This window comes from Nothoprocta perdicaria, unplaced genomic scaffold, assembly GCF_003342845.1.
Source record: "Nothoprocta perdicaria isolate Ctin4 unplaced genomic scaffold, notPer1 scaffold_40, whole genome shotgun sequence".
Lineage (NCBI taxonomy): Eukaryota > Metazoa > Chordata > Aves > Tinamiformes > Tinamidae > Nothoprocta > Nothoprocta perdicaria.
This window is the reverse complement of record NW_020455644.1, coordinates 4393606-4418001: the sequence shown is the minus strand read 5'-3', so window position 1 is coordinate 4418001 and position 24396 is coordinate 4393606. Positions and strand designations below refer to the sequence as shown.

General features: G+C 47.5%; 1 protein-coding gene across 1 annotated transcript in view; it reads right to left on the bottom strand.

Moving 5' to 3' along the window:
* Positions 1–1192: 1192 nt before the first annotated feature.
* SH3BP5 (SH3 domain binding protein 5) overlaps positions 1193–24396 on the bottom strand; it is a 39284-nt gene continuing 16080 nt past the window's right edge. The window contains 7 exon segments of the mRNA XM_026045557.1: positions 1193–2403; positions 2405–2562; positions 3113–3373; positions 3920–4139; positions 4545–4587; positions 7020–7150; positions 12400–12564. Coding sequence (XP_025901342.1) covers positions 2281–2403; positions 2405–2562; positions 3113–3373; positions 3920–4139; positions 4545–4587; positions 7020–7150; positions 12400–12564 — 1101 coding nt within the window. The 3' untranslated portion in view covers positions 1193–2280.

Genomic DNA, 24396 nt, shown 5'->3' with positions numbered 1-24396 from the left:
AACATTTGTGTTATAGTACATTCTCAGTTCAGGACAACTCTACCTATTATGATCACATACATACACTTTCATACTTCAGAGGCTTATTTTTATACCTGTGAAGGTACATCCTGGTACCCATCACATTACACTTAGGAATTCTAACAGAAAAGTAACTGGAAAGAGCTTACTCATATTCCTGTATCCCAAAGTGATTTAAGTTCAGTTGTCATATTTATCATTAGGGCTTTTATGGAAGTTCAAAATAAAATAAGTTTTCCTTTAATTAGCCCTGCAGTTGTGCCTGTTTGCTTGCCCAAGTGTCATTTACTGTTCAAGGCTGGGTTGGCCAAGGGAGTAGGTTGGAAACAAGGTGTTTTATGGGCTCCTGCAAGATGGGGCAAGGAAGGGACCTTGCTGCTTTCCACCCCCTCTCCTACTTGCTGAGCAAGGGTTTTACCCTCCAGGGAGCTGAATGCAAGACTGGGGTGTTTGCAAGCCCTGCAATCCGTACCCCGCAGCAGGTAAGAGCCATCAGTGCACAGGTGCAGGGAGATACCAAGGGGAGGCTTTAAAAGGGGGGAAATATATGAAAACACAAGTCTGCTGCACAGGCACTAGCTTAGCTACACAGATTTAGGTATAACTATTAATACAGTGCAACACTTCTCTACTTATTATTTCCAGTTTAATACCAGCAGGGAATTTCTGCCCGTTTGCTGTTGCCTGTGAAGCTGGGAGCCCGTGCTTCTTTCCTAAGCATCTGCTGAGCTGAGACATGCTGCTGACCAAAGAGTTCAGCCTTTAGGTCACCCCAGCATGTCCATCCCCATGGGCTCAAGGCCTCACCTTACTCTATCGGGTATTGAGTCGTGTTTTCCTGAAGACAGGTTTCCTTACCTTCAAATCTGCATGGTCTTCTAGGAAAGCTGAGCAGCGGTCAGGCTGGAGGTGTTACATAATATAGAACCGCCTTCCTCTTTTGTATGTGCTAAGGGATTTTTGAAAAGTGGGGTAAACCTGTGGTTTCATGGAATTCTGGAACCTTCATTAGACAGGGGCTATTTAAGGACAAAATTTGCTTTGGGAAAAGACTCAGTACTTTGCACTCGAGATACACGTAGCTTGCACAGACTCGAAATGAAACGTGAAAAACAAAAACCTTTACTGTAGTGTGAAGAATTTTACATTAACTTTGAGAATAGATACACAAGCTGTGGCAGGGACAAAATACAACCGGACTGCAAAAACAGAATAGAAAATACGTTGGGCAATACTAAAATTCCCATCAAATCAACAATATAAACTGACATTTTAGATAAAATGGTGCTTTCAGAAATGCTTAGCCACCAAAACTTAAAGAGTCCTAGGATTTTTACTACCACTTATTAGCATAATTTCCAGATACTACTACTGCCTACCAGCTCCTGGCAAACATGCCCGGGCCTTTTCTAGCCTTACTGAACCCTCCCCAGGCCATTCTAAAACCTCGAGTCCCTTTAACAATGATAAACCCCACACAGAACAACCTACAGCGAAACTGAAGAACACATGGTCAGGCTACACTGGCAATTCCATTTCTTCATGCATATGTTAAGGGTGAATCCCGTTATCCTAACAGTCCCGAACGCATCTATGACTCCCATTTTCGAGCAATAACACTTAAAGTGCTGAAAAATAATACTTACTTCTCAGGAGAGGGGAAGGGCGAGGGGCCAATCAGCTCTTTTTGGTCACTGGAATCACCCTTGGAGTCCAAGCCAGACTTGGCAAGGTGGCCAGGCAGGGCCTGTCCCTGCTGAGCGTTTCCCCCCTGTTTCCCTCCGTCTCCCATGCCAGTTTTTGAGGGCATGACTCCTGTTCACCCTTTCTGCGAGCACCACGGGAAGAGTGAAGGCTTTCAGGCCCGCACATGCAACAGCTTTCCTCTATACAAAATATTTCTACAGTGTCAGCATCATACAGACAAATACAGATGTTGAAAGAATATGCCGCTGGCACTCCAAAGATCCACTGTATCTAAAGAGCGTTTCGGTTCTACAAAACTGAAGCCAAACTGCTCACTGCAAACGTCTGGCTTAGGTTTCTGAGCCCCACCAGCGTGGATCTGCCCGGGAACGTTACTCGTTATTGCTTCAGCCAGGCTGCTACGAAACCATCTACAAAGTCTCTGAAATCGGAGCACAGCTTAAACGCCGGACAACGCGGCCGGCCCACGAAGGATTTACTGAATAAAAACTTCAGCCCTCACCACCACTTAGCAGTCTTTTAGTGCAGTTTTAAAATTCTTGGAGTAAACGCTTAGGATTTGGCATGTCTTATTGGCACAACGTTCTTCGGACACTTAGAAGTTCCTGGATAAATATTTATACTCCCATTATGCAGAACAGGGCCCCGGAAGGACTCAGCCAATCTGGGCAGCTTTCCTGCCCGCGCATATTCCCTCCTTGATTTTCATGCACTGCAGGGAGAGCTGCTTCATTCGGTGATCCAGGGGGAGCCCCTCGGCGGCGCCGCTCCTGCTGCTCCTGCTCTTGGTCGCTCTGTCGCTCGTCTTGTTCTCGGCCCCTTCTGCCCTGTCCCCTGCAAGGAAGGGAGTAAAAGAGACGTTAAACCCACGTTTGCCTCTGCAAGGTGAGGTTCAAGCAGGTGCCTCCACAGCTGCCTTAGGCAAAATATACAGAATTTCGGGAGCAGTGGGAATCCCCCGGTCGATACATGTCAGCAAAGGCCTGCCCTGCATTAGGAGGTTCCTTTTGCACCATATTTCATTGGTTTTGGAAATCAGGATTTTCAGCAAGTAGGACAGCAATTAAAAAAAATAAATAAACTGTTTTTTTTCCCCTTAAAATAAGCATACCATCAGAATCCCATGGATCACTGACTTCCTGAGGAACCTCTAGCCCCGCTGCTGCACTGGGACAAAGATGGGGAAGCCTCCCCAGCTTTGGGATGGACGGAGAGTTCAAATAAAGGAAACTCCATCGTTTTTGTGGGACGAGGAGGTCGGAGAGCTGCCCTCCCGAGGAGGCAGCCGGAGGCTCCGAGCTCAGGGAGCTGCCAGGGGCCCAGGGCAGCACGGAGGCTTTTCCTGCTCCCCTTGGGAGCTGGAGAGCGCCGGGCCGGGACGTACCTCGCTCGGCGTCGCACTCGGGCGACGAGGCCCCGCTGCACTCGCTCCGGGGCCCCAGCACCGGGAAGAGCAGCCCGAACTCGGAGAGGGAGACGGGGCTGGGCAGGTCCAGGCTTCCCGGCCGCGCGGCGGGAGGAAACTGGGCGGGCACCTCGCACGGGCTCGTGGGGCCCGAGCTGAAGCTCGACACCGACTGCGTTTCCGAATCCTCTTCCGATACGAAGCTGCTGCCGTTATCGTCCTCAAACACTTCCGAGGCCACTGCAATGTTTAAAGGACACTCCAATGAGTAAACCGACCTCCCCTTTCCAGGGAATTCCCCTTGTTCAGTTTCGCATCTTCTGTACATCCATGCACTGTTGTCCTGCTCTCAGTTTGTGCCCCTTGCAAAGCCTTAACCCAGCATTTCGTAAGTAGATCGGGAAGGGCCGATCCTGCCCCATTTCCAGGGGGAAGCTTTGAGGAACAGCAGACGAAGACAAAAAGCCCTACAGGCTCCACAGAGCCCTGTGTCCAAGTCACAGCCCACAACGCCCCAGCCAAAGGTCACTAACAGCAGCATCGCTGGCTGCAAAACGAGCAGCTTGCTTGTATGTGGATTAATTTTATTCCTTTCATTGCTCTCAACAGCATTGCTCAGGCAACAGCTGATGCACTTCGACTTATCACCCTTTCCTGTGAAAAACCCAACAGACTCCAGTAGAAAATGCAATGAGGCAACCACGGCCAGGCAAGGCACCTGGTGGCCTTTGCGTGGACATCTCTTTGAAGGCCACACGGTGCTCCCTCGCCCGGCAGGGCTCTCACCTGAGATGGTGTCCGACTCCAGTTTGCTTGCAGACAGGTCTTCCACGGAGGCGCTGCTGCCCTCGGCACCCACGCCGCAGCCGCGTGGTCCCATGGCCATGGACCGTCTCCTCTCATGAATCTCGTCTGAGATCATCTCCAGGTTTTTCAAGGCAGTCTTATACTCTCCCTTTGCCAGGGCCAGTTTTGCTTGCAGCTCATCCACAGTTTTTTTCAATTGCTAACAGGAAGGCGGAGATCAGAGGAGCTTTTGTTATGAACAGCCTGGAAGCTTCGTCCTCAGTTTTCCATTAAATACTCAAGTGGTTTGTGCCCCATGTGTGCCCAGCACCCCTCCCACCGGCCTAGAGCAGCAGGCATCACCACTGCCCTCGTATGTGGAGGTGCTGGTGAGCAGGGTGCAAGGAGGGGGGCTGGAGCCTTCCTCCTCCACACAAGGAAGCAAATCCCCTCCTCCAGCGTTTATCTTTAGAGTGTGATTAGTAAATTGCTGGAGATAAGAGATTTCAGACAATTGCTTTTGTAGAGAAACGCCACAAAGTTATTCTCGGAGCACTTCACATTTCATTTCAACGTTTACCCTGGGCAGTGGTGAGCGTCAGACGCGTCTGCGGTGCGTACGTACCTCTAGCTGCACATAGTACTTGGCCTTGAGCTCGAAATAAGGTCTGTGGAAAAACAAGGAACAAGCCGGGTTAGGAGCGCGCAGGGAACGCGGAGCCCTGCCGTGGGAGCTCTCCTCTCACCAGTAACACAACCGTCCTCTGTCTCACTGCAGTCCTGAGGGCCTGCTGATCCAGATCATGAAACACCTACACGTGCCCTCGAGCTTCTTCCTTCCCCCCCACCCCGATATATCCATCTCTCATGGGTCTCTTGCCCTAAATACCATTTTCAAAATCCCGTTTTTTGTAGTTGACAGCAGAATCTCGTCCTTCTCCTCCTCCTTGGAGTCCCAGCAGGACAGAGCCGTGGACATGCACCAGGACCCAAGAGCATAAAGCTGTGGCTCCCCAGGCCCATGCCCTTTGATGGGTTGAATGCAATATACCCTCCTTAAGCTCCCTTGCAGCCAAATCACTTTATAGCTTGCGTCCTTTAATCAGACCCCCTACCACAAGCAGCGCTGAGGGAGGCAGCTGCTCTGTGACACTCCAAGGGACAGAGCCCGACTGTACCTCAGTTTCCCTCCGCTGGGGCTTAACCTGCGACATCAGCCCACACGGGCCTGCCAGACCAGGAAAACGTTAGGGACGTGCAGCTGCACGCGCGTTTGTGGCTTGCAAGCGCGTAGGGAAAGCTAACTTCCATAGCTAAATTTGAATAAATGAAGAATGAGCACAGTAATCGCCATCCAGTCAGCATCTTTACAGAGCAAATCACCTAAATAACTCCCATGTTCTTCCAGTGTTCTTATTTTCAAGGAGCAATGCTGTCAGCATCTTAATCCGCGCTGAAGCGCAGAGCAATCCTAATCAGGCTTTGCATGGAAAAGAAGTGCCTCCTCCAGCGTGTCCCGCAGGGCTCAGGCAGGGCTGCACCCCCAGCCCAGAAATATCCCGAGCAGGGAGACGGTTCCTCCAAGGAAATCGGCAAGAAGGCAGCGCCTCTCTTCAGAGTTGCGCCCTACCAGACAAACAGCCCCAAATTTGAGGCTCATCTCCCAGCTTTACAGAGCCACTTGACAGCACTATTGTTTTCAGCTCAGCTTCAACCTTCCTTTGCATGGAAAGTGCAATTCCAAGAGAGAAGCGACATTCCCAATATCCCTAAATAGCCTTCAATATAACTGCAAAACATCTGCCCATGTCATTAGACACCTTCCTTTAGGCTAGAATAAACCTCTCTCTTCTGTGGCATCCCTTACCAGAGAACATCCCAAACACCTACCTCGTTGGTTTGTACTGTAGTCAGCCCTATGGCGAGGCAAAAAAAAGGCCCTTTTGAGGGCTCTTTCCACACAATAGTGAAAATCCACTTGTCCTGAGGAGAACAGCATGAATCTCCCTGCACTGATGGTTTTGGCAAGGACATAAGGAGAAGACAGTGCGTGGGGCAGCATGCTCAGCACCATCGTTGTTACAAAAAGATGGATAGGCCCCTCTCTCAGCGGGGGGCTCCTTGTTTTGTCACATGGCAGGCACTCCTGGCAGCCCAACTGTGTCTCAGGTGCTGCTGTTGTCTAGAGGGACCTGTCCTCAAGTGGTCTGGTCTGCTGGATGGTGCTTCCCAGCTCCTGGGCAGTGCTGCAGGAAGCTGCTCCAGGAAACCTTCCAACAGCGCTAATCCGCTCTTGCAACGAGCAAGACACCAAGCAAAACTCATTTTTAGTTGACCGATTTGCCCCAAAAGTCATTTCTAAAAGGAGGGATTAAAAGATAAATGCAGTGAGCAGATTGTTTAGACAAGCAACAATCTGGAGGAAAAAAAAAAGGAGAGAGAGAGAAAAAAAGAGAAAAACAGGGAGGACTAAGGAGAGGTTGTAAACAAGGCTGAAATTTTAAGTGGGTTATGAGCAGAGAGCTGTTTCACTTCTCTGCAAGAGAGCCAAACTGCACATGAAACGCACACGCATTCAGCAGAGGCCCTTGCTGCTTAGTGATGCTGTCTGCAGTGTTTTCCTGCCCAGAACAGCTCCTGCCACAGCAGCTCCGGGAAGGAAGCGGGTCTGACACGCAGCCCGCTCCACCGACGCTGCCTGGCGTCTCCTTAGGTTTCTGTCACCTGCCTTGGTTTCCCAGCTACAAGAACCACACTGTGACAAACCCTAAGCTGCAAAGCAGCAGCGAGCGTAGCTCTGCAGTGCTGCGGTGCACAGGGAGCTTCTATGCAAAACCCTGCAAGCCAGTTCCTCAAGTTATGTATCACAAAAGGGCTCACCACAAGAAGGAAAATAAAACCTAAGAATACGCCCAGATTTTTTTCTTTATCCCATTTAGTTCACCAGTCTATCAAATCAGCTAGTTCAAGATGTTTAGAGAGAGAAGGAGAAAAGCTGCAAGGCCAAATATTCAATATTCTGGTACCATATGGGCCATGAATCTTTATCCCCCTACAAGGAGACTTCCCCCTCAAACTCCTCTCCAGACACAAGACCTACTTTGATTTGTTGATGGCTCTTTTCAGCTTCTTCTCCAGTTGTTTCATCCGTCCCATGGCAGCGTTGTATTTGGCAGCAGTCTCCTTGTGAACCAACTCGCTCCTCGTTTTGGTTTGTTCTGCCTCCATGACCTTCGGGAAAGAAAACATAGGGTAAGTTGGAAGCCACAACAATCTATTTTGTGTCATTTTAATAAGCAGCATCCTCATAAATCTCTCCAACCTGCTCACAATAGGAGAGCGAGGAGATAGTAAAGGAAAAAAATGGCTTTCAGTGAGTCTGCTGGGTTTGGGTTTGCCAGTGCAACATGAATTACTACAGAGGTGTTGCAGCTTCTTGCATAATATCCCTTAAGGGAAGTTCAGAAATGCCTCAGATGGTGGGAACATCCCTCTCTGAACGTGGATGGATACTGGGGACTGTCCCAGCACCAGTAGAAATTGCACAGTTGCATTGAGCGGGGTCATCCTGGTCCCTCCTCCAGGAGCCCCCTCGCTTCCTGGCTCCGGGAGAGCCCGGAGGCAATTCTCAGGCTCTCTCTCTTGCCACTATGAAGTGTCCTTATGGAAAGCGACAGGACTCAATTTTGTCCAGCACCGGCTCTCCAGATACCTCAGCAACGAAACCCAACACTCGGCAACGTCAGCGCAAGTGGCTCCAACTCCACCTCGCTCCGCTGCCTGGGTTATTCCAGACCCACACACAAGGTGATGCCTACACTCTGCAGGGCCACAGAGGGAACAGAGTCCAAGTACCTACATTTTTAATCAGTCTCACGAATCGTCCTAATTTTGCGAGACTCTCTTAGCCCTGAGGCTGAACTAAGCACAGGGCAAAGCAGGGCCAGCTCTCCCTTGCCCAGCACACCGTGCAAGGCGGGGAGATGGGGCTGGCCTCCCTTCTGATGCCTGAATAAGGCTCTTTTTATTACATGTAAAATAATTCATTCGACTCCAACACGCTTCAGCTGCTTTATAAGCAAATAAGGCTCCCAATTTTGAAGAAAGGTCAAAAAAAAAAAGAGAAAAAGGAAGATTCACAGCAGACCCTCCCCTGCATCCTGCGAACGAGCTGCAGCCTCTCATCTTGAATAACTGCTCGGAAGCAGGATGATGCAATGCCTTTTCCTAGCAAACTATGTCAGACAAGACTGGTTTGAGCATAGAAGTGTCTTAAATTAAAATAGGGTCTCCCAGGACAACAGAGAAGCAGGTTTGTGCTCTTTGTAGTGTGGCGAGGAAATTTAAAAACGCTGCAAGCTACAAAATAATGGTGTGGCTGGAACTGTCGATTCTCAATTCCACATCAACCCTCCCCATCCCCTCTCGGGGCGAAACCAGCATGGGCTTTGATATCTAGGATCAACCACGTGATAAGTACCAGAGTCATAACACAAGGTAGGTGTCTGGCATCAAGCTGATGTTGCAAATCTTTTTTGTCATCACAGAAGTTCCTTCACCCTGCAAAACTGGGGGCTGAGGATACAGATTGCAATCACCTCAAAATACCTGACAAAACACAGAATCTGCTGTCGGCTGTGAACACCCACATTTTTTTTTTATCTTTCCTAGAAAGAAGGAGGAAAAAGGAATGTTGTACGCTTCATCCTTTCAGCTTCAGGAATCAGGGATGTAAGGAAGACTCCCTCCCTCTCCAGGTTCTTGTTTTCCGAGGAGTCTGTCACTGTGTGGACAGGATCTGCACAAGCCCAGGGGGAAGCCAGGCCCTGCTTGTCCCCTTCTCCAGGGACAGCAACTCGAGGGGCAGTAACTCTGCAAAATTTGTAACATCCCTCCTTGGTAATTCACTGCCAAGACCACGGGGAGAAAGGGGGTACAAAAACCACCCTGCGCGTTACTGGAGGGAGAGGTCAGGGCAGGGAAGGCTGTAGATATTTTTGCTGGTTTTTTTCATAGCTTTTTTTTCTTCCTTTTCTTCCAAGCAGTCCCATGTGCAGTCACTCCTCAGTACATCAGGAAAGTACCCATGCATTTTACACTGACAGATGGCACTTCACGGGGTAATATCAAAGGGAGCTTCAGGAGCCAAATTAAACCAAGAGGGAGCGCGCGGCCTCCCTCTTCACTCTCCCCCTCACCCCTTCCTCTTAGAAATGCCTCATGATCAAGAGCCAAAACATTTCTTCTGCCTGCCACAATTCATGAGCATATTTCAGGGAAAAACGCAGAAAAAGCAGAGCCTTTTAAAGGCTGCATCAGCAACTAGATTATCACCAATTTCTCTCAAAATTCATGCAGGATCTTCCCCCCACTACTCCAGCTCATCTCAAACGCAAGGTACCACATTTGTCAGTGCTTTGTTTTTGCACAGATTTATAAACAACACCAAGCTCAAACACAGATGCCTGCAGGGATCAGTTGCATCTCTGGAGGCAGGCAGGCATCTGGCTCCTACGCAGGCACCCAGATTCCCTTGCTTGCTTTGGAACCGAAGCTCCAAATACCAGGTGAAAAAGCCCTTGAGTGACAGCCTGTACTTCCTACACCTATTCATGCTGCTACCTATTCATTCTGGTCCTACCTGCTTTGTGAATAGAAGCATCTTCCATGTGTCATGCTTCCAACCCACCCAGGATAGGCAGAAGTGCAGCACCCCTCCTATTTTTAGTAAGTCTAATCAGACAGTTTGCCACTTCAGTGACTACCAAAGCCTCATCTCTTGTTATACACTGTCACATTAAAAATAATGGTATTGACAGCTTTTCAGTCCAGGAAGAAATCAAAAAGCAGGCCCCGCACACAACTCCTATCTCCATTCCTCCCCATGAGTCTCTCTAAATAGCACTTCCATATCCAAGTCGTTGTCCACATGTGTTAGGTCAAAAGCAGAAGTAACTTGGCAGTATTTTCATAAACATACGCATGAGAGAGGTGTCCCATTTGCTGTCCTGACCACTCTTTCCCCTCCTGCTCTTCGCTTGCACTGCTTGTCACCTGCCAAGCTACTCTGAAGTGTTCCAAGTTTCAGCCACATTCAATAGGGCCTTTTACCTCTGCCTAAGAATAGCAAATAATAACACTTTACTCTTGCCTGACGTTTCTACCAACAGAGAAACAAATGAGTAATTAACTCACTTCTGACATTTGGCGCAGAGTTGCTCTTCTGCATTTGATTGTTGCTGTGCAAGGCATAGTGCAAGATGGTCGATACCTCTGTGGTTTACAAATACCTACCAAAGAGTCAGAAAATCCCCCCAAAATGTCTATGCAACCAAAATGCAGAAGGTTTCTGCAATAATGATTTTGTATGCAAAAGTGGAGAACCACATATTTTTTAACTGCCTAGCTTAAGAAACATCCGTTGTAGCTCGGAATTTCTCATGTAAATAATAGGTAGTGATCTGAGTTAACAGAAACATTGTGACAACCAGCAAGCGTTTTGATCTAGTGGAGCTTGTCCTCCCACCTGTGTTCATGCATAGCTTGCTGGGGAAAGGTGATGTTTTCTGCTCCTTACGCCCGCGGTTGTTTTCCTTACCTCACTGAACACTAAGCATAAGCTCAGACCAAGAAAATACTGTCCTTGCTCCTGAAGAAGTTAAAAATCCCCAGCAGGCACTTCCTGATGCCAAGTATGCAGTCAGAACTACCAAGACTATAACAATATCTTTATTTTTTAACCTTGGTTGGCCTTGGCCTTAGGCTTGAGGTTCCCACTTGAGAGAGTGGAAATCAGGAAACAAACTTCCATGCAAGTCTTTCGAAATCTGCTGTATTCCAGAAAGGTGCAAACATGCTCCTGCTAAGAACTGGGTTTACCCAGGCTATTTTAACCTTGGGAGATGACAGTAACGCTCCTTCCATTCAAAAAGCTCTCAGCTGCCCTGTGTGATTGAGCTCCGTATCCTGAGCCTGGGCAAGGCAGCATCCGCAAGGCTCCAAGCGACTGCCCGGCCGCGGCCATCGGGGACACCACTTCCCTGCCAAGCAGGCGCTGTGCACTCACAAACAGGCGCTGTGCATTCAGAAAGGACACGTAAGGCCACCAGCCCACGAGCGGTTCTGCAGCGCGGTGGTCATCGTGTGCCCTCATGGGGCTCTGCCCATCTTGGGGACATTCCCACTACAGGTGGCTAGGGAAGGGTTAAGGTAGGGAGGAGGTTGCTTGGATCCCCTAGAGAGATCTACAGAACAGAACAATCTGTTGAAAATCTCCCTGTTGCTATCCTTTTGACCCTGACCTAACACAAAACTTGTAGTACCCCTATGATTAAGAATTTACCTGTCTGTAGGTTGTCAACATTAGCACTGCCTATCAGAGAAATACCAAGCAGAACACCACAACACACATTCCTGCTTCCCAGTAAGCTTCCAAACAAGTATTTTCAGATCATGCTTCTCCTCTCCCACGTTTCTTTGACCACAAGTCATGCACTGCCTCTACCCAGGCCAAAAGGCTGCCTGATGCAGCAGGCTGCAAGCCCAGCAGATGAGGCTTTCCTTGATTCCTGCAAAAAGGCAGCAGCCACTGCTGAACTGCAGATGTCTCCCAGGCTCTGCCACCAACACGGGCTGATTCGCCACCCCTACCACCAGATACAGAGCTCAGATGCAACACTCAGTGCTTTCCTCGGGCTGGAGAGTTAGAAAAGCTAAGCCTGACAGAGAGAGGCTGTGTACAGTGCGCTCACCGTGTGCCTAGGACATGCTCAGCTTCGTGGGTCTGCCAAGGAACACTGACAGAACAAAGGGGTTTAGCTCCCATTTTGATTTTTCTTTTTTCCACATTTAAAAAAAAATCCTTTCTGCATTCTTTTAATATGCAAGAAGAAGAAGAGGCATGGTAAACAACAGGAAAATTCTCCCTGGCAGCTGCTAAAATGGATACTGCCTTTCATTGTTACACGCGTGCCTTTTCTTTAGATTTAGGAGGTAAGGCCTTGCCTAAACTTGAAAGGTAAATCGGGACGCAGCAATATGCGAGATTAAAGGCAGTATAATACATTCCTGTGTAATTCTACGTGTGAATGTACAGGCTGCAGGATAAAAGCTCCCTGTTCAACTTAGCCCACACTGAGGACAGGCTCTGCTAAAACCAGAATATGCCCCTGTTATTCCACAATAAGAGTTTCCATGATGCATCCATTCAAAAACAATCAACCCTATGCAATTATTCTGCAATAGCTTCAAATGCAGATATACCTTAATATGTTGTTTATCCCTGTTTTACAAATAGTAATTTTTCTTTAAAAAAGAGACTCTACTCACTACTAAGCACAGCCTGGTAGAGAACTCTAGCTGTCACAGTAGTCTAAAGCCCAAACTGTGTAGCTCTAGGCCTTCTTATTGCTCATAGCTTCACTACCTACATGTCATGGGCCTGGGAACACGTGCAAAAACGTGGCTGGGCTCTGCCTTACCCTCTGGGTAGCGTGGTTGAGCATCTCTTGCCAGGCGGAGTCGAACTGGCGCTTGTCGTCCTCCAGCAGCCGCTGCTCAGCGAGAGAAATGGTCTCCTTGGCGGCGCGCAGCACCTCCGTAGCCCGCTGGAAGTCCTGCGTGGCTCTCTGAGCTTCCAGCTGCGCCTGGAAAAGAGACATCGGGATTAAAGGTGAGGGAACCCTCAGCCACGTCCCAAAGGTCTGCGCACTAATCCGGGGGCTTTAAAAGCACCCGTCTGCATTACTGCTTCCCAACGCGTTGCTTAACAGCGGCGCTGATCTCAACAGTGGCGGATTAACTATCATCCCAACACGCAACCACGTCATTTGGGAAGAGCTGCCTCATGGCTTTCCTGCCCCAAAACAGGCTGCTGACCGCTACAAACGAGCACTGGGCTGAGAGATAAATCGGCTCTGATGCAGGTTTAACGCAGAACGCAAAACTAAGAGCAACAGGAAAGGGGTGGCACGCGGAGAGCTGGATGAGGAGGGCCCTGTTCAACACACACCCGGGGAGCCTTTGGAGCTGCTGCATCCATAACCACGCTGGGGACCGGCTTTGTGAGCACTGCACTGCTGTGAAGCACAGCCACGGAGATCCAAGCCGGCAGCTCCAGCACATTCCTGGTTCTTCCACAGATTTCCAAGGTGGCGGCTCCGGCACGTTCCCGGTTCTTCCAGTGTCCTCGGTTCCCTGCTAGGCCCAAGATGGCGCAAGCACCGCAGGGCGCCAGGCCGGCGGTTGCAGCACGTTACAGCACAGACACAGGGGCCTGCTCTGCCCCTTGAAGCCATCCTTTATTTTATTTTAACAAAAAAGGGCCAATATCTATTTTGAACAGTCATTTAGGGCAAGTCACTGATACTTGAATGTAAAGCTTTAAGTGCCTGGTGTCCCTGCTGTCTGACAGCATTTTAAGTAAGATTAGAGCTGCCTGCTCTTTTGTGGCTGCCACTGAATTATCAGAGTTTTTAAAAATCCAGGCTTTCAAACCGGCAGCTTTCATGTTTTCCTTTCTCAGAAAATTTTAAGCGAAGCCTTTGGAGTCATTTGCTATTTTTAAACTAGATCAGCTGACAACAATGACTCCAGAGCCCTTTCTAGGCCAACATGCAGGAATAAATGGTTTGCTTGAAAGACAAAATCTTGGCCTGATCTTTTATACACCAATTTTTAAAATATGTCACAGATTTCTAATTATAGGCTGAAAATGGAGTTCTGAGCTATTCTGCACTGAATTATAACCCTTCAAATATAGGCTTCACAATGAAGTGAACTACCGGCACAGGTAAAGTCAGCTTTCGGCTACATTTTTTTAAATTAAACAATGCAGTTTACACCTACTGGAAATGTCAGCATTGACCAGACACGACTGCCAGAGCAAACTAATGAACATGAGTTCACATGTCATGATATATGGTATGGGAGGCTGAGGTCGAAGCAGAGGAAAGCATCCTGGTCTGCAGAGCACAACCCTTAGGGAGATCAAGTCTTTTATTTGAGGAAGAGGTTTGAATGCGAAGAAGTGGTGGCCACTTGGGAAGAGCGGCCCTCTGATCTAGATTTCATGATCTAGCGCATGAAATAAGCAGAACAAGGGGGCATTTTGCAAGCAGCTGGTGGCAACACATCCTCAGCGTGAGATGCACCAAATGCCTTCAACATTTCAGATACCACAGTTTGTTGTAAAGGTGGTGAAAAAGCCCTTTTCTGCCTGTTGTGTGTGTGAGAAACTACCTAATTTAAACACAAGCCTCAAAAGGAAATAAAGCATGCCAAGTTTCCCTTACAATGTCTGCAAATAACAGCAGCTTCTTCTTGCTTCCCTCCTCTTATCACACAAAGAGGTATTTCATGCCAAAACGACAATGGAAAATGTGTGAGAGGGCCCTCATCTATTAGCTGAGGGGAAAGAAAGATCAAAATCAGAACAATAAGAGCAGTAATTTCCTTGCACTGAGCTCCTTGTTGCTCTTTCTTCTACAGTGACCGCTGGTGCTTTGCACAGGAGATTCACTGAGCCATGGCCCTTCTCTGCTTTTGCTCAGCTTCCACCTCACAACCCCATCTAAAACAGCTTTTAAGAGCCAGGACATTAAAGTGCTAATCTCTGTGTAGGACTGCACATACTGAAGCACTACAGTGCATCAGGCCAATATTAGTGGAATAAGCAGCATATAATACCAACATCCTCTTGCAAATAAATTATTGTTAATACAGTCTGCTAAAAAGTCTAAACAAAACCTCACTACTACTCCATTCATCAGCTGCCCATTTTGGATGAATTAATGCATTTTATACATACAGATAAATTTGACTAATAAATAATTAACCACTAATTAACCTGACTCTCAGGACCCCCCAAGAATGGACTAGGCTTCCCAAGGATTTTTAAAGGGGGCAGTGTTAAGCTTCCAACAAAGGATGGGGCAGCAGAAACAGGTTAAGAGGGGATACAAGAGAAAAAAAAAATCCTGCAATGTCTTGCAACAGGTATTGCAAAAGGGAAGAGCAGGGACTAGACAGGGCTGATTTTCAGGACAGAGTCTGCTATGTACCACTACGTTTCTGTTGGCACAGACCTTCGAACCAGGGATCAACATATCTCAGCTGGCTAATGCCTACAGAGCAAGAGAGGCCGAGCTACTAAATCCCCAAGGAAAACAACACGTACTGGGAGCTTGCAGAGCCAGTAGCTGTTTCCATGAAGCCTCTAAAGCACAGCTGGCCATGCCGTAAGAAAACGCTCCTTGATAAGCAATCCAGATTCACAGTGTAGCTATTTGGTATCTCCAGCATCTGGATTTCGAGGATGTTGACAGCCAAAGCTGCAGATGGGCAGACCCACAATTCTGGCTGTGCTCACTTTCATGCTCCATAATTGCATGGTAAAGTGGAAAACTCAACAAAAACTACCTAGGTGCTCTCTCTGCTGTATCAGTTACGTGCTGCTCCGTAACAGGAGTTTGAAAGCACAGTTCTGAAACACAATGCCTTTTGGTTTAGGCAAAGGAGTAAGTTCAGATAACAGTTTATCTTCAAGAGTTACCCAAAGACAGTCAACAGCCTTTTATTTTGAAACAATTCACTGAAAATCAGGAAAAGAACAAAAAAAGGCTCTGTCAAGGTGAAAAATGATGCTCAAACTTCTTAGTTACTCAGTCATTAGCATTTATTTAAAAGGCCTGTCCATGCACATAAGCAGGTCTGTAAGGCTACCAACAGAGTGGTCTCATGCTCACAGGCTCAAGGCTGATGGAAGAGGCCCTGGTCTGCATTTGCCCTCATGTTTTGCAAGGCGTGCTGACAGGCTTGGCAATTATGAGCTGCTAATGTATTGCTGATATTAGCTCAGTTCTGACAATTCCCATTTAGGGGAGGAAAAGCTGCACCATCACGGGCAATTCTCTGCCCAGTCTACACTGAGTCTGGCACCAAAGGGAACAGAGAACGGTGCCCAGCAGTGGGTGGTGCCTGGAGCTCATGGTTTGCAGGAAGCAAGTCCACAGAAGCGATAAAAACACAAAAAGGCAGGATCCAGGATGCAGGATGCAGCAAGAAGATAGAAGAAAGCAAAACAGTTTTTTTCTTTGTTTTTTTTAGACATGCCACCACAATTGGCATCAACATGTTACATATTTTACTGTCAGCATAGACACATCCTCCTGTCCATTTCCAAAGCAGAAAACCCTGTGCATGTCTCTAATTATGAAATACAATATTCTCTTTAATCCATGCAGCTCTTATTGTCCCAGTGACCCTTGCAGCTGGAGCAACTGCAACTTACACAACTGTGTATCTGCCATCCTTCAACACGCAGCTTGAATTTTGCACATTAACATCAACGAAACAGCACGTTCCCCTTTCTCCCTTCACAACATCTCCAATTTATGTTTTTCCTTTGTCCAGTCTTCCCAAATGAGGCACGACTGCGCGATATCCTCATCGTGACCCGCAGCTAAACCAGCTATCACCTTGCTGCAAGGCTGGCTGCAAAGCTGGCTGACAGTCCAAGCAACGTCCAGGCAGCTACTGCCCAGCCCCTCGTGTCTGAGCACACGCGTGTGCAGCCAACAGCCCAACCCCGGTGCCAAAAACCGGCCGGACGGCGGGAATACTCCATGGGATAAGATGAGGCTGCTGTGGAGCTTCCCTGCTCAGCCAGCCTCCTCCACACACAAGTGCAGGCACATTCACGAGAAGGGCATCGCTAACACTGCTGGCACATTCCCCATTTGATATGGCACTCCGCAAACCTTCCAAGTTTTCAAGTATTTAAAGAACAGTTTCTAGTTTAAAATGATTCAGATAAACTTATCTCACCCGATACGGCCAATGCATACAATCATTTTACTTCAGTATTTCTATGCTTTTGCTAGCAAAATGTCTGAATGATTCCTGTTTATAAAGGCACTGGAAGCTGGAGCAAGACAGGAACACAGCTGCCACGCAGAGCAAGGCACCAGCACGTCACATGCTGGCCCAAGGCCTTTGCTCTGAACAGCGCTTGTTTTGTTAAAATGAAACCAATGTCTCCTTTGCTCATTAATCTTTAAAACAATTGTTTAATTGCTACCCGCAAGCAGTGACTTGCTTACTCCCAAATAATGATTAACTGGGTCCCAGTTAGACTCTTCGGGAGCAAACAGATTGCAGGCGTTTTCATTCTGTCTCTCTCTCTCTCTCTCTCATTCATTTAATAACGCTACACGGTCCAGGCACTGTGTGTGGGACAACAGGAAACATGGTTTAAAATGGCAGGAACTTTCCTGCATCAGCTTCCTACCAGGAGGAACCTGTTCTTGCCACAACCTGTTCTTGCCGCAGGCTTTGGGGTCTCTAGAGCTCATTAGGAGAGCAGGATCTATAGCCCTATTGATAGGAGAGCAGGATCACAGCTCCTCTGCTCCGCACACTTGTCCTGCTCACCACCGCGCTGGTTTCAGTCCTGCAGACACCTATGAAGGTGAAGGCAATGAGCTGTCATTGCAGCATTTATGTTAACTACCACTAAGCCTTGCTATTTTGGTCCCAGTTTTCCTCCATCTGTTTCAAGGCAGCTGGCAATAGTTTTGAGTAGAGCATCCTACATGTCCATACAGGGGCCCAAACTGCTCAATATTTTAATAACAATCTCAATACTGACACAGCTGCACCCTCAGCACATCTGTGGATGATACTACATGAGAGAAGGTGGTTGGAAAGGCAAGAGACACCAGAGAGACCTCATGAGACTTGACGGGCCCAAGAAAAACTCATGAGGTTCAAGAAAGAGAAATGCAGAGTCCCGCACCTGAGGAGGAACAACCCGTGATCTGCACCAGCAGGAAGCTCAGCCCTGCCAGAAAGGGTGTCTGTGGCACAGCGCCTACCAGGCACATGTAGCTGACAGTGACTAATCTGCGATCAAGGCAAACCACATCCTGGGCTTCACACAGAGGCCTATAGCCAGCAGACCATGAGGATGCGTCATTGCCCACCACTCAGGGCTGGTGAGGCTGCCCATCAAACACTGCATGCAGTTTTGGGCCCCCCAGCTCTAGAGGGATGTCCAGATGCTGTCACAGCGCTAGGAGAGGTCTACAAAGTGATCGGGGCCAATAACGCATGACCTACATGGAGAGCTGAGTGATATGTAGAGCTGCTGGAGAGAGTCCAGCGCAGGGCTACAAGGATGACCAGGGGCCTGGAACATCTGCCCTGTGAGGAAAGGCTGAGGGAGCTGGGCCTGTTCAGCCTGGAGAAGAGAAGGCTGAGGGGGGACCTGAGCAGTGTCTATAAATACCTCAAGGGAGGCAGTGAGGAGGACGGGGCGGCCTCTTTTCAGTGCTGGCTACTGATACAACTAGAGGAAACGGCCACAAACTGAAGCACCAAAAGTTCCACAGGAACTGAAGGAAAAAATTCTTAACAGTGAGGGTGACAGAGCCCTGGAACAGGCTGCCCAGGGAGGTTGCAGAGTCTCCGTCTCTGGAGATCTGCACAACCCCCTTGGACGCAGCCTCTGCCACGTGCTCTGGGTGACCCTGCGTGAGCAGGGGGGTTGGACTAGATGTTCCCAGAGGTCCCTTCCAACCTTAGGGATTCTATGATTCTATTCTATGATATGGGCTTGTTCAGTCTAGCCAGGAGCAGGCTAAAGGTGATTTAATGGCTCCAAGCTATAACTTGAAGGGAAGCTGCCAAGAGAGACAGAGACAAACACTTCTCAGAGGTGCTAGACTGGACAGCACAGGGCAACCAACTGCAACACAGTGGTTCAGGTTGCACATTAAGACAATCTTTCTATGAGGAGGGCAGTGCAGCAACCCAGAGAAACTGTAAATTTTTGTGCCTGGAGATTAAGGCCCGGCAAAGTCGTCGTAACAGCTCTGCTCCAAGCAGGAGGTTGGATCAGATGACTTCCAGAGGGCATCTCTGCAAGCAGTGTTTTTATGAAGGACAGGAAGGTGTACTGCATTTCAGAAGACAGACAGATTCCATTTTCAAGAACATTTCTAAGAGAAAGCACCATCACATGTTTTTGCAGCCAGATCTTAGCCAAATGCTATAAATCTTCTTTCTCCACATTTTTTCCTTACAGTTCTATAAAAAAAGGAATGGGAATTACAAAAATTAACTCTGATTCTAAGTATGGTTTCCTAGATTCTCTTATGCACACATTCATTTTTCTCAAATAATCAGAATAGCTTTTTTTTTAAAACAAAATATCTTCCCTGACCTTCCTTTCCCCTCTCCCTACAAACAAAAAATCCTACAGCCAAACCAGAACCAGTTAGTTGAACAACAATCCTTCTTGCTGTAGGGCATGTACAGATGTTTATCAACAACTTACAAAATCCATAGCTTCTGTAGTGACCTCATTTTGGCAAATCTATTGGACTTTGTGAGCTCTGTTAATCTGCAGTGACTGCATAACCGATAGTAAACGCTGCCTCTTGAAAGACTCTATAACAGCCTTGTACCATTTCTGCTTACTGAAAAGCTAAAACATTGTGCAGAGGTCACAATTTCCCTTTTAAAAGCAGATTTGAAGATTTGGATCTGGGTGGAGGAGGGGAAGAGGAGCGTGGGTAGGTCCTGCTAGAGCCTTCTGGGGCACAAATTATTCTCTCTCTGTTGCATGGTTCATGAAAGGCTTATGGGCTGCAGTGACCAGTTGTCCCTTGGTCTCCGCTTTCGATCAGATATCTGGCTCTTGGGATAGGCATTTTGGTCCCATTCATGCACCCACTCCTCCTCTTTTAAAAGCTGAATTATTACAGACCTCAGCTGACTCTTGGCTCTCAGCTTGTTTATTTTCCTGATAACCCCGTAGTCTATAAACAGGCCTAGGAAATCAGAGTAGACCTACAAAGAGTGCTCTGACAGACACCTAACTCCACGTCTAACCTTTCTAAGTCACAAAGCCCCCAAAGCAGCAAGTGGCAGTGACACGCACTAATTCTGTACCCTAATGTTAGGTGATATATCTAACCACCCTAAGACAGGGTCACTGTACTCCAGTGCCCTTTTTTCCAAGCATGTATCAAAAGCCATTCTCAGAAGTAAAAGATTTGGACTTAAAGCTTAACTTCATTAGCTGCTTCTGTTACCAACACATAGATGGCTCGATGAAACCTATCTCCTGCCTTTAGGAGCTACGGAGGAGATGAAGAAGAAGGAAAAAGGCAAAAAAACAAACAAAAAAAAGCACTGAATTTCCTTAAGGCCATTCCTGATCTGGACCAAAACAGTCATCTGCTGCCAGCCCCTCTGTGGCTCCTGTCCACCAGGCTCGAACCTGGGACCTTGCTAAGCAAGGGCAAGAACATGACCCTCCGACCCTCTTCCAGTAAGCAATGAGCCAGTCAAGCTGCTGCCCCCACGGGGCACTCAAACATTTGCAACCTACTGGATTTCTCTCTGGTTTTAATAGTCTAGCTCTGACTCTTCCCATCTCACTGCAGCACGGAGGGGCCAGTCATTGGGGCACAAATGACCATCTGACCATCGTTATAAGGTGTCCTGTATCAAGGCCTTTGGCCCAACCTTGTTATGTGTGGGCTTATCCCAAGATGCTGGACCGCCTTACTCTTTTCCGTGAGTCCAGGGCCCCACAACAAGTCAAGTTGTTCATGCTCATGCTGGCCAGACCCAGCCTTCTTGGGCTTTCATTGCCATCTGCTTGTTAGTCATGCAGTTTTTTTGGAGGCAAAATTGCAAAACTGCTGCCTTCTGGAGCAAACGATCATAAAATATGGCCAAATCTTAATAAGAGAGATGAAAAAAAACCATTGAGGCAGCCCTCCCCGAATGTTCACCTGCATCCTGAAGGCCTGGGCGGTGACTCAGCGAGTCTAATGTTTACAGCTGGTTTCTAGGTTTACGGAGACTGTCTGTGCTCATCTGCACCTGGCAGCAGCCTTCTGTGCCAAAATCAAATATAGAAGCAGGAACAGAAACCCAGAAGCACATGCTGCAAGTACCTGCCATAGTGGATTTTGCTCTCCAGTTACTCAAGATGATAAACGTTCAGCAAACTAGGAGATACTCTGGATTCACGGGCCCACCTCACGGCCACCAAAGCAGCCTTGAGTTCTGAAAGCAAGACTTGTGCACAAGTCCTAACAAGTGCATAGAGAAGACACAAGGCTACCTAGGTTTGGGTCTCCTGGGCCATGGGCAGTTCTGGACACGTTCTCCCCAGTCCCTGAAAGCCTCACACCTGCAGCTGTCCTCCCAACAGGGTTGGAGTCTGAAAGAAGAGCTCCTGATGACCTTTCACATCTTGCAGAGCACGCTGACATGTACCTTTAAAACAATTTTTTAATCTTTATTTTATACACAATAAATTGCTTTTAATAAAAGGTAACTTTCAGAGGTGCTCAGCCATCTCCTGAGGGTCTGTGGACTATTTGTAAGGGATCTAACTGAAGACAATTAGGCAAAGCCAGACCAATCTTCACATGTACTACTGGCAGGTGTACAACTCCATTTGGAAAAATGTTAGGGATCAACAGATTAAAGAAAAAGGCAGGGACGGTGTCCTGGATAAAGATATTGATAAGCACAAATAATATACTGAAGGGACAAGTCTAGGTAGCAGCGGGGACAGAAAACTGCAATTCTGCTTCACAGCAACATAATTCTCCCGTAAGAACCAACCATTAGCAACATTCACAAGGCAAAAAAACAATCAGAAACAGATACAAGTAAAAAAGAAAGCCCTTTCTTCCACATCCCAACAGTGAATTTATCATCCATGTAATGGCAGACTTTGAAGTTTACTGCAATTAAGAAAAGATGTTCATTTACAGAAGCTAAAATGGGTCTTTATAGGGCCATTCTCTTGCATGCTACAAAAAAGTGAGACTCTTTAGGGTTTTTTTTCCAGAAAGATAACCTCATCTTTCCAGAAAGAGATGAGAACTTCATAAATTCATATTCTTATACTAGAAGTCATAACAAAACACACCCAGAAACCAGTAACCAACATCCACATCAGATTTGCTTTGGCAACAGCCCCTAGCAAGTCCTCACTGGGCAATTACCATGGAAAACAGGTACCTACTATCTCAGCATGATCTTGTGTCACCCAGGCTCAAATGATGGTTGCTATTTTTAATGTGCCTGTAGCTTACAACATCTTGAAAAGAGCACTTAGGAGCAGCCAGAAAAAAAAAATGAGTGGGAAGGTGGAAGAGCAAAAAAAAGCAAGGAGGAGCAACAAGAAGCTCATTGCACCTTTTGCAGTTAGCGGGGAGGAGAATGAAGCACTCACTTGGCTTCCACTGCTACCTTGGGAATAGCTCAGGTGGATAGATGGAGGCTCTGAGGTTTGGAGAAAGTAGGGGAAGAGGAGAGAAATTAAAAAGCATTTCAGCATTTGATCTCTTCTAGAGAAATTCTTCAAAACACTTGGATGAAAATGTATTTTTTTTCTCTCTGCTTCTGGAGAGAGAACCAGAAAGGGGAAGGAGCTCTAATTTACACAGCCCTACTAACGAAGTGAAGCAATGGAGCCCTCCAAGGCATGCCTTTTATTAGTGATGAGCAGATCAATTACAGCTTTTGCATCAATGGCTTTGACAAATTAATCCATCAGCAGAGCAGTACACTCATGTGCACATGAAATAGAAAGGCAGGATGTATAAATATCATCCCAGAATAGACAGATCTCTTCACTGGCACAGGAAGCACAGAAGACGACGGGCCGATCCAAGCTTTAGAGGTGACATGTGCTCAATGAATTTATCCCTGCAGGTATTTCACTGACAACGTGACTGGAGATCACCTCCTGCTTCCAAAGGTGCCGAGGCATTTGGAATATCCCATTTGAAGATAGGATTTGATGGTTACAGATGGCACCAAGACTGCAGGAAATGTAAGTTAGGGAGTACAAAATGTGTCTCTGGGGCAGGTAGGGGTCTTTTTTCAGCTCGCCTGTGAAGCACCAGCTGTCGATGTTCCCAAACGTGGGCCAGATTCCCAGCTGCTCGGGATTAAGAGAGCAGAAACCTGCCAGTCTCACTGACCTACTGTCCCGCATTAGCCGGGCGGATGGGAAGGCAGATGCATTGAGGAGGTTTCCTTCACCGAGCTGATCTTCGGCACAACTTTCCAAATTTCTCCAGGCAATATCTGTTATCTTCTCAGCAGTTTAAGAAGAACTAGTCCAAGACACATAAGATGCTGCTCAGCTAGGTCACAGAACCAACGTAAAATTGGGGTCTAAAGTTTTAAGTAAATAAATAATGTCAAGAATAAATCAGCCACTCAAAGCCCAGCTGGTTGGTGCAGTGAAGTCCCCCCGACCTCCCAGCTTCCTAGGCCAAGACTCCTACACGCTACGTACAAGCTTTCAATCACAATTAAGCAAACACTGCAAGAGAGGGCAAGAGGCACTCCATCAAACTGAATGCGGCAAAACATTTTCTTTACCTAACGCAAAGAACCTCCTGCTTTAAAAATAAATATTGTGAAACTTGCAGGGTTCCCTGGTGGAAAACCATGAGGCAATTTCCCACCCTCAATAATAACAAAAATACTGATGTCAGATTCCCTTGCTTGGCGTATTTGCTGCACAGATTGGTGCCTGGTCCCACAGCCGAATACACACATGCAAGATGGAAGATGAACACACTGAAAACACCCCTCGGGATTACAGCAATGGGAACTCCACATTTCACAAGAGGAATAACGTCACATCGACATGTTTTCCCCAACACTTAAATCATGCATTGCAAAACAAAAATGAAATGGTTGCTGGGAAGATGGAGGTTCCCATCTAGAACAGGTCCACAGGGACTAGAAAGGGGGAAAAGGACACATAAAACTTGCCAGGCTACCAGGAACAAGCTGCACACTGCTTTCCTCCAGGCATTTCTCACACAGGTCACCTACAGGGCCACCCCATCTTCCTGGGCTAGGCCAGGAACCGCTGCCTCCTCTTCCCTCACACTACTGTGGAGTCCCCACAAGGGCCACCGCGGCATCTCCAACACAGCCCCGTCCTTGCAAAGCCCCAACAGCAGCACAGGATGGCCACAAGTTACATAACCAAGACTGGTTATCACAACCGCACCGAGGAGTCATGTCCATACTCAGTACTGCTGGTTCCACTACTGCAAACCCTTGGACAAGCTCCTAGCAGCCTGTGGAAGTTCCTGCCCCTCTGTTAACATGAGTTGTTCTCTTTCACACCCCTGCTTCCTCTGTGTGTGACCAGTGAACAAACTGTAAGAGAAACTGGAATTACGGTCCTTTAGTAGCAGTGCTGGGCAGCCCATTGCTGCCATTACCTACAGTGATCACGTACCACTGCAGACCACGGCCACAGAAAGCAGCTGTGTATTTTAGTTTTGCTTTGATGGGGTTTTTTTCCTTGAACAGTTAGAAGGATTTGTAGAAGGCTGAACAAGGTCAATTTTAAAATCTTTTTGTCCTTTTTTGAAAATATGAATCCAAAAATTTATTTTTTGGTTTCTAAACAG